The sequence below is a fragment of the Macrotis lagotis genome, chromosome 5, assembly GCF_037893015.1.
Source record: "Macrotis lagotis isolate mMagLag1 chromosome 5, bilby.v1.9.chrom.fasta, whole genome shotgun sequence".
NCBI lineage: Eukaryota > Metazoa > Chordata > Mammalia > Peramelemorphia > Peramelidae > Macrotis > Macrotis lagotis.
The window spans coordinates 247,103,261-247,113,998 of NC_133662.1; the positions used below are offsets into that span (position 1 = coordinate 247,103,261).

Here is a 10,738-nt window from a genome sequence, read left to right on the forward strand (position 1 = left end):
CCTATTAATGAGAAAAACTCCAAACAACCTTCAGATTTTACCTCACCATCTCACAGTATGTCAGAGTATAGCAATAATAAATGTTGGGGGTGGGGGATGTTGTGGGTAGATAGGTCCCTCTGCTATCTTTGGAGGAATTGTTAGTCAACACAACCATTTAGGAAAGTAATTTATTAATATGCAAATAAAGTGATTAAGATAGACATGTCCTTTGACTCAGAGCTTCCACTACAGCATTTATTCCCCAAAGAGGTCATTGATGAGAAAAGAGTCCTTGTACATGCCAAAATATTTATAACAGCACTTTTTGTAGTGTCAAAGCAGTGGAGGTTATGAATGTTCATCCACTGGGGAATAATAGCTAGTTGTGGTACATGAATATAAGATAATATTACAGGGCTGCAAGAAATGATGAATACAAAGAAGCATGGAAATATGGATGAAGCTGAAACAAGATAACAATCATAAACATGACAAAATGTAAATAGATCACACAAATCAAAAGTAAACAGCAAAATTATAAGGAATGGGGTGGCTAGGTGGCACAGTAGATAGAGCACTGGTCATGTAGTCAGGAGTACCTGGGTTCAAATCTGGTCTCAGACACTTAATAATTACCTAGCTGTGTGGCCTTGGGCAAGCCACTTAACCCCATTGCCTTGCAAAAATTGAAAAAAAAATCATGACTCCAAAGAAGAGATATTGAGAAGACATCTTCACTTCAGCTTTTTTTTATAAAGGTGGGAGGTCCAAGGGCATAATTATTAGACTTTTTAGATGAAGTGATCAGTCTTACTGATTTGTTTTTCCATTTTTCTTAAAAAAATGTCATGTATGAAATAGACCCCTGAAGGAGTAAGAAATTTAGATGATGTGAAAAAGGTAGAATATATCCCTACAAATTTTTTCTTTGTTTTTGTTTTTGCCTTAAGAAAATAGATGAAACGCAAAGAAAAGTCACTAAACAAAAGCTTGTAAACTTTAATTATAGAACTGAATGGAGAAAATGCTCAAGAACACTGGACTAGAAATTAGGAGAACTGAATTCTAGGGTCTTCTCTAAAATTTATGGATCATATTATTATAGATTTGGAACTAGAAAATTAATTGGTTGTTGTCCTTCATTCTCAAAGATGACCAAAATGACAGTGTCTTGCTGTGTGTCTGACTATGGTCAAACACCCAACAGGAATGTTCTACCACACCTGTGGTAGAGAGGCACAAATAGTCCATATGTACACCAGGAGTGGGTTCTTTAAACTTGCACATCTCACATTTGTTTTGAACTGTTTCCATTCTATTTTGCTCATAGAGCACAGCACCCTCAATGTTAAGTGGTCCTATGCTGTATCTCCCATGTTGCATAATCAATTCCAAAATTAAGAGACCTTGAAAGTGTGCTTGTATCATTTTTCTGACCCTTGTGTGACTGCTTGCTCTATGTATATTCTCTATAAAATAGTCTTTTTGGCGATTGTACATTTGGCATTCAAACGATGTGGTCAGCCCATTGAACGTGAGCTCTACGTAGCAGGATACTTGGCAGTTTAGTTTGAGAAAAGACCTCAGTATCTTATCCTTCCAGGTAATCTTCAGAATCTTCCTAAGACAATTTAAATGGAAAGGATTCAATTATCTGGCATTTTTCTGTTAGATTATCCAGGCTTTACAGGCATACAGCGATGAGGTCAGCACAATGGCTCTGTTGTCCTTCAGTTTGGAAGTCAGTCTAATACCTCTTTTCTTCCACACTTTCCTTTGGAGCCTCTCAAATACTGAACTAGCTCTGGCAATGCAAATGTAAACCTCATTATCATTGTGTACCTCCCTAAAAAGTAAACTGCCAATATAAGTGAACTTATCCATAGGATTCAAAATTTCCCCATTTACTGTATCCAATGGTTCCACATATGGCTAGTGTGGTGCTGGCTGATGGAGCACTTGTATTTTCTTGGTGTTGTTAGGCCAAAATTAGCACAAATTTCAGAGAATCAATCCATACTTTGTAGCATCTCAGCTTCAGAGGCTGCACTGAGGCACAATCACCTGCAAACAGAAGATCCTACACCAACACTCCCTCCACTTTGGTCTTGGCTTGCAGACTTTTCAAGTTGAAGACCTTGCCATCAATGTAGTACTAAACTTGAGGCCATGTCCATCCTCAGTGAAAGTGTTGGCTGAAAACACCATGCTAAAAAGCATGGGAGGACACATCCATGTTTCACTCCATTGGTGTTCAGAAAATCCTTGAGAGCATTCATGAGAGATCAAAAATCCAGGCAAGCACTGTCATGAAATTGATGTACAAGACTGATGAACTTCTCCGGGCAACTAAATTTTGACACAAGCCCTCACAACTGACATCAAAGGCCTTGGTTAGATCTACAAATGTTGTATACAGATCTCTGTATATATGCTCCTGACATTTCTCCTGGAGTTGATGGACAGCAAACACCGTATCAACTGTTTCTTGGACCTTTATGAAACCACACTGGCTCTCAGGGAGGTGACCATCTATCTTCCAGATGAGGACTCTGGCAAGAATCTTGCCAACAATGACTAAGAGAGGAAGCCCCCGCCACCGCCCCATGATTGTCCCAGGACAATCTATTCCCTTAGACTTTATTATAGAGATAGACAAAGGAAGCATCCTTGAACTCCTGGGGGATAAGCACCTCATGCTTTGCAACCCAGAAATTTCAGTCAATTTTTATATGAGCAATAGAATCAGCCACATGGGCTCTGCTACATGAAAGGAGTCTAATGGCATTCAAAATCTCTTCTTCAGTTGGAACTTCAGCAAGGGACAGATTGATTTCAACTTGAGGCAAATGGTCAGTGGCTGCTACATTGATTAATGATGGTCTGTTAAGAATACTAGGGAAGTGTTCAATCCATCTTTCTAGGATCATGTCCCTATCACTAAACAATATGGCTCCATCAGTACTAAGTAGATGAGATGCATCATATGTCTTTGGCCAATAAATAGCCTTCAGGGCATCCTAAAAGTGTATTAGACTGTTACTTTCAGCAAATACTGAATTTTATCTGTCTTCTTACTGAATCAAGAATATTGCATCTCTCTAAACTTCATTTGCACTTTAATTTTGATGGAATTAAATGCTGCCTTTTTAAAAATGTCTGAACTATTCTACTGGTAAAACCTATGGAGTTCTTTTTATTTAGCAACTTCTGTATTTCCCCATCATTTTCATCAAACCAATCTTGCTATTTATGAATGTCTTGACCCAGATGAGCAAAATGCAATGCTGTGCACTAAATCTCTGAAAGCTGCCCACTCCTTTTCTTTTTAACTGTTGCCAACTATGTCAGTCTAATACCTCTTTTCTTCCACACTTTCCTTTGGAGCCTCCCAAATTCTGAGTGAGTTCTGGCAATGAAAGTGTAAACTTCATTATCAATGTGTACCTCCCTGAAAAGTAAACTGCCATGGTAAGTGAACTTATCCATAGGATTCAAAATGTCCCCATTTACTGTATCCAATAGTTCCACAGATGGATAGTGTGGTGCTGGCTGATGGACTTTCCCTCCAAGTTAGGAACTACCTGTTTCTGAACAGAGAAGTATTCTAATCTCTCGTTTTGTTTTGCTTTTGTTTCTGCAAGGCAATGGGGTTAGGTAATTATTAAGTGTCTAGGTCTGCATTTGAACTGAGGTCTTCTTGAGTCCTGGGTCAGCTGCTCTATCCACAGCGCCACCTAGCTACCCCCTGTTCTAGTCTTTTGACATTAATTCTGTCATTTTGCCAGTGCAGAAACTGAGATTAAGTGTCTTGCTCAAAGTCACTCAGATGGAAAGTCATAGATAGGATTACAAAGATTCAGAGTTTAACAGGACCCCAGGGATCAACTAGTCCAATTTTACAGGTGAGAAAACTGAGGTTTAGAGAAGAAGTGACTTGTTAAAAAGACATACAGATTTTGTAAGTGGCAGAACTGGGATCTGAGTGACCTTAGACAAAAAATACTTTCAAGTTGAACTAAATGGTCTCTGGGATCCCTTCCAAGCTGAGATCCCATAATCCTAGGTGAGGAGGTTGGACTGGGGCAAGGGGGGAAAGATCCAGGTTCTGTTCCAGCTATACAGCCTGGGATGGTCAAGGATGCCCAGGATCTGTCTCAGGGTCCTCCTCATCTGTGTAAGGAGGCGGTTGGATTAGAAGGCAGCCTCATAGGCTCGGATTGCTAGCCAACCAGAAGAACTAAGAGAAGATGACATTGGACTGGTGCTGGCTTATTTGAAATTAAGAAGATTGGAGGCAGCTAGGTGGCGTAGTGGATAGAGCACCGGCCTTGGAGTCAAGAGTACCTGGGTTCAAATCCGGTCTCAGACACTTAATAATTACCTATCTGTGTGGCCTTGGGCAAGCCACTTAACCCCATTGCCTTGAAAAATCTTTTTAAAAAAAAAAAGAAGAAGATTGGAGATGAGTACTTTACGGTCATCACAGAATGCAAAGATCCCAAGGCCTGTACCATTCTTCTCCAGGGAGTCAGTAAGGAGATTTTATTAGAGGTTGAGCAAAACCTCCAAGATGCCATGCAGGTCTGCCGGAATGTTTTTCTCGAACCTATTCTGGTACCAGGAGGTGGGGCCTCAGAGATGGCCCTGGCTCATGCCCTGACAGAAAAGTCCAAGGCCATGAATGGCATTGAGCAGTGGCCATACCAGGCTGTGGCTCAGGCCCTCGAGGTCATACCTCATACCCTTATCCAGAACTGTTGTGCCAGTCCATCTGCTTACTTCTCTTCAGGCCAAGCACACCCAAGAGAACTGTGAGACCTGGGGTGTGGATGGTGAGACAGGCGCCCTGGTGGACATGAAGGAGCTGGGCCTCTGGGAACCACTTGCAGTGAAGCTACAGATCTACAAGACTGCAGTAGAGACAGCTGTCCTGCTACTTTGGATTGATGACATTGTCTCAGGCCACAAAAAGAAGGATGGTGATCAAAATCAGTCAGGGGGTAACCCTGATGCTGGGCAGGAGTGAGCTGACAACACAAGTGACAGCCCACAGGACCAGCAGGTTTTCTTCATCCTTTCCCTAAGCCAGGCTGCCAGGGCAAACATAGATGTCTTTGGTGGAGATTAGGTTGAGAGGCCTCTCTCAGACTCTTTCTGCCCCAGCTCAGTTTGCAAAAGGGACTGACATATAACTCCTATTGTAAGCTTTCCATTTAAGTTTGCTTCCGATGATTAAAATCTCAGTCATTTGAGACTCCAAAAAAAAAAAAAAGGTGGCTCCATAGAACTCTTGACTCTTGTATAGATGGTATCTTATCATATATAATCTTATAATATATAATCATATATAATACAGCTGTTTGAGATGGGGGCTATGCTGAGGAATTCAAAGATAGAGACAAGAAGAAAGAGTTAATGAAATAGATACATTCAATATAAACAAAGCACTTTGCCCCTTTAGGTGCTACAAGTGCTAACTATTATAACTGGATATCCTGATTAGAGATACAAAAATATTGGTTCTTGTCCAAAAGAAGACCAAAATGTAGCACTAGGTTAGAGTTAAAGCTACAGCTTATCTGAGTGTGACTGATCAGACCAATTCAGCTCGGAAAGCACTACCACAGGCCAATCACAAATGACCCACGTTGGACACTGGGTTGGCTGCTCTAAACTTGGGCATCTCACAGTTCTTTTGAGCAGCTTCCTTTCTGCCTCACTGGCAGTCCTGTGTCAGTGTCTCCCATGCTAAGCAATGCATTCCAAAGTTCTTAGGGAAGAGCCTGTATGGCTCCTTCTGACCCCACCCTGAGCCTGATCTGGGGTGAGCTCTCCATAAAAGAGCCTTTTGGGCCTTCCAACAAGGTGGCCATCACATCAGAGTTGGGTGGTAACCTTTGAAGGTTTGGCAGTTTAGCTAGAGAAAGGACCCATGTCCTCTTTATTAGATTACTAAAAGTATAGAACTAGAACAAATGCAAAGCATGTTACAAATCTTAAAGCTCCATATCAATACTATTGGTATTAGATTTAACAAATACAAAAAAACTTTGTTAACCTAAAAGTGCTATTATAGATCTAGTACAGTTAGATAAACGCAATGCACTTTGCAAACCAAAGCTGGCTATTAGCAGATGCAACAGAATTAGCGTTTTAAGGTTTGCAGAGTGCTTTAAAAATTATCAAACAGGGGCGGGTAGGTGGCACAGTGGATAGAGCACCAGCCCTGGAGTCAGGAATACCTGAGTTCAAATCTGGTCTCAGACACTTAATAATTACCTAGCTGTGTGGCCTTGGGCAAGCCACTTGCAAAAACCTAAAAAAAAAATTATCAAACAAAACAAAAAGCTGCATACCCTTTGATCCAGCAATACCACTACTGGGTCTATACCCAAGAGATGATGAAGGGTAAAAACATCACTTGTACAAAAATATTCATAGCAGCCCTGTTTGTGGTGGCAAATAATTGGAAATCAAGTAAATGTCCTTCAATTGGGAAATGGCTTAATAAACTGTGGTATATGTATGTCATGGAACACTATTGGTCTATTAGAAACCAGGAGGGATGGGAATTCAGGGAAGCCTGGAGGGATTTGCATGAACTGATGCTGAGTGAGATGAGCAGAACCAGGACAACACTGTACACCCTAACAGCAACATGGGGGTGATGATCAACCTTGAAGGACTCGCTCATCCCATCAGTGTAACAACCAGGGACATTTGGGGCTGTCTGTAATGGAGAATACCATCTGTATCCAGAGAAAGAACTGAGGAGTTTGAACAAAGATCAAAGACTATTGCCTTTAACTAAAAAAAAAAAAGTTATCTTATTATGTAATTGTGCTATATCTCATACTTTATTTTTCTTCCTTAAGGATATGATCTCTCTCTCATCGCATTCAACTTAGATCAATGTATATCATGGAGACAATGTAAAGATTTACAGATTGCCTTCTGTGGGGGGGAAAGGGAAGCAAGAATAGGGGAAAATTGTAAAACTCAAAATCTTTCTAAAAATATAATCAAATACATGCAGATTGCTTTGCAAACCTTAAAACTCTATGTCCGGCGCCTAGGTGGAGCAGTGGATAGAGCACCTGCCTTGGAGTCAGGAGGTCCTGAGTTCAAATCCGAATCCAGACACTTGATAATGACCTAGCTGTGTGGCCTTGGGCAAGCCACTTAACTCCATTTGCCTTGCAAAAACCTAAAAAAAACCCCTCTATGTCAATAGTTATTATTAGGTAAATCGGTTGATTATTTTACTTTCAAAGTAGAAACAGGAGGAAAGCGTACTTATGAAGCCCCTTCTATTTGAGGTTTAAGAACAAAGTCCTTTAGCCCCGCCCCCCCCAACTAAGCATGCCGGGATCGGTAGTTCGAAGGGATCTTTAGGCTGTAGAAAGTCCCGCGAGAGGATAACGAGAAGAACGGAGAAGAGAAGGAGCGGGAAGGGCACAGGCCAAACCGCTAAGTCAATCTACGAGGGAGGGTTTCCGGCTTGTGTCTGGGTGGGAGGGGGTTTAGGAGGGGCTAAGTGACATAGGTCGGACGACGATTGGTCGCCCGCTCTGTGACGCAAGTCGGAGGCCAGGCCTCGCAGGCCCCGCCCCCTGGCTAAGCCAATGGCCACCCCGGGCTCCCGTCACGTGCGGGCCTCTTTCTCGCGAGAGGATGGCGAAGGCGCGGAGTGCGTCCCCGCCATGGATAAGGAAGCGGAGCGGCAGCCAACACCACCTCCGCCTCCGCCGCCTCCGCCGCCGCCGCCGCCGCTTCGGTTCCAGGCCCCGAAGCGGCAGAAGTCGCAGGAGGAGCTGCCGCTGGTGAGCTTCGAGGAGGAGCACTACGACTGCTACGACTACTACAACCTGTGGGAGTACCCGGCGCTCCGCGGGCCGGGCTGGAGCAAGGGCCGCACCCGGCGGGAGCGGGAGCTCCGCACCAACCGGCCGGTGCCCGCGGGCCATGAGCGGAAGATCGCCCAGAAGCTGTACAACAGCCAGCGGAAGCGGCGCCAGCGCCAGCTGCAGCCCCACCCTCGCACCCGCCTCTGCTGAGGGGGGCGGCCTCCCGCTTCCGCCCGTACGTCGCCCGGACACGCTGCGTGCGCATGCGCGGCCCCTCCCCCAGCCCCCGGCACTGGCCCAAGGGCACCCAGCATAGGCAGTGTCTGAGGAGGGATTTGAACTCGGGATCCAACTGCCCAGAAGCCGTTTTTACCCTCCTAGCCTTTTTTCCCTCAGGCCCCAGGGGCCCCGACCCACCTCCTCCAAGAAATCCAGCCTCCGTGACCCTTCTGAATGCCAGATGCTCCTCTCCCCCAGGCCCGCCCGAGGTTTAATAATCTAAGCAAAAAAAAAAAGCCTTAACATTTGTCCATTCCCAGTTCTTCATCTGACAAGAGAAAAGATCAACATTTATTAAGCGGCCATTGAAGTTTGTTCAATGCCTGCCCCCCTGTGCCAAGCTATTGGGTAGGGCAAAGAACTGGGCATCCAAAGAAAAAAGACTGGCCCTGGGTTGAATTAGGGATCCATATACAAGCCAAGAGAGGAGAGTTCCCACCCTCAAGAAGCTTACATTCTAAAGGAAAGTCTCATTAGACCCCATCTCAGAGGGCCTGGCACCTAGCTGGTGCTTAATAATAATAATTGCTTGTTAATTGTGAATAGACAAATTGGGTTAGGTGTATTTTGACACTTTAAGAAAAATACCAAGAACCTTCAAACTCAAGAAACAGTTCTCCCTCAGATATAGGGAATTAGATGTTCTTCCAAAAATCAGTGATTACCCCCCCCCCACAAACGCACACACACATCCCCTGGGGTGACTCCCTCATCGAAGAGTTGCCTTATCTTTTTGTGTTTTAATTTTTTGCAGGCTGCACAAAGGACATGTTAAAGTCTTTGAGTCCAGCTGCAACTGTTGCCATAAGGGAGAGAGAGAGTCCGTATTGGTCACCAGGGCTTTCTACTTGAGGCCTCTTTCCCTTTGAGCTGGTTCTTGAGTAAGATCTATGTTCAGTCCCTTGTGTCTTCTCTTTAGGATCCTCATTAAAGGAGAGCAGCAAGAATGGCTTTTCAACTCTTCTCTTTGGGTCAGTTAATGTTACTACAAGCACAGAGGTGGTTTTATAAGACATTGAGGGGATTATTTGTAGTTTAGGTACCAGAATAATAAAGATCAAATCTATTCTTGTATTTTATAGCACTTGCACATGTACTTTTTCATCACTCACTTATCAAGTTAGGTTAGTAAAACATTGGCCAAGACTTTTTTCCCAATTCATTAAGAAGGGAAATCAGTATGTATATGCTGTTACCACCTGTTCAGAGTCCTGGACTTGGGAGTCTGAAGTTTAGTTGTGAACACTTGGGCAGATTTTTTTTTTTAGGTTTTTGCAAGGCAATGGCTTGCCCAAGGCCACACAGCTGGGTAATTATTAAGTGTCTGAGGCCAGATTTGAACTCAGGTACTCCTGACTCCAGGGTCCATGCTGTATCCACTACACCACTTAGTCACCCCATAGATTTACTCTTAACATGTGATTTTTATTTACCTCATCTCCAAGATGAGGGAATAGGATTTAGATGATCTCTAAAGATCTACTCTAGAGGGCAGCCTGGTCACACAGTGGATAGTGTGCTGGCCTGGTCTCAGACTAGCTGTATGACCCTGGGTAAGCCACTTATGACCCTCTTTATCATGTCCTATGAACTGTTAAAGGAAATGACAAATTCCAAACAGAATCATGAAGTCTGACATGACCGAACAACAAAAATAGAAATTTTTTACAACATCCTTACTATCATGAAGCTTCCTTATGTAAAAAGTTAATGGCTTTACCCTATTTGTAAGACTCCTCATCCAGGCAGATGCAACTCTACACTCTAACACACATGCTCTTCCCTTCCCTCTTATGGGCCTTCTCACAAGATCCTGAGTAGGTTTTCCTTCGTCCAGCCTCCCTGCCTCTTTTCATCTAGCCAAATTGGACCTGTGGTTGCTGAAAGTGCTTTGGTTCCTTCAAGATTTTCAACTTCCACACAAAACCTTATACTTAATATCCTCCTTGAGCCCCCTTGGATTCATTTTTATATTTTATGTATAGACTCGCATATTTTCATGGGTTCACCACCCCCTCCTACACCCCATAAGAGTATAAACTCCAAAGGACAAGGACTGGGTTTTTTTTTTTATTTTTTAAAAGAAAGATTTTATTTTTTTGAGTTTTACAATTTTTCCCCTATACTTGCTTCCCTCTCCCCATCCCCCACAGAAGGCAATCTGTTAGTCTTTACATTGTTTCCCATAGTATACATTGATCTAAATTGAATGTAATGAGAGAGAAATCATATTCTTAAGGAAGAAAAATAAAGTATAAGCAAAATTACATAACTTTTTTTTTCTAAATTGGAGGTAATAGTCTAGTCTGGTCTTTGTTCAAACTCCACAGTTCTTTCACTGGATACAGATGATATTCTCCATCGAAGACAGCCCCACATTGTCCCTGATTGTTGCACTAACAGAATGAGCAAGTTCATCAAGGTTCATCATCACCCCCACCTTGCTGTTAGGGTATAGTACAATATTTTTTTGGTTCTGCTTTTCTCACTCAGCATCAGTTCATGCAAATCCTTCCATGCTTCCCTGAATAGAACAGGGACTATTTTTGTCTTTGTCCTCAAGGTTTAGAGCTGGTGTGCTTAGAGAATTGCCAGAACTTGGAAAAGTACATTTCTAGTCCCACCAG

At 43.0% G+C, this 10,738-nt stretch overlaps 1 protein-coding gene and 1 pseudogene across 1 annotated transcript; both read left to right on the forward strand.

Moving 5' to 3' along the window:
* Window positions 1–4,113: 4,113 nt before the first annotated feature.
* LOC141489526 (T-complex protein 1 subunit gamma pseudogene) lies at window positions 4,114–5,237 on the forward strand (annotated as a pseudogene).
* A 2,358-nt stretch (window positions 5,238–7,595) lies between these two features.
* NUPR2 (nuclear protein 2, transcriptional regulator) lies at window positions 7,596–9,069 on the forward strand. Its single transcript, XM_074189313.1, has 2 exons — window positions 7,596–8,067; window positions 8,866–9,069. The coding sequence occupies exon 1, from the start codon at window positions 7,611–7,613 to the stop codon at window positions 8,040–8,042; it is 432 nt and encodes a 143-aa protein (XP_074045414.1). The 5' UTR covers window positions 7,596–7,610; the 3' UTR covers window positions 8,043–8,067; window positions 8,866–9,069.
* The last annotated feature ends 1,669 nt before the right edge of the window (window positions 9,070–10,738 follow it).

Bases quoted from the DNA above. Each gene is read 5' to 3' on its own strand.
- NUPR2 (XM_074189313.1), top strand. From the start codon at position 7,611: ATGGCCACCCCGGGCTCCCGTCACGTGCGGGCCTCTTTCTCGCGAGAG.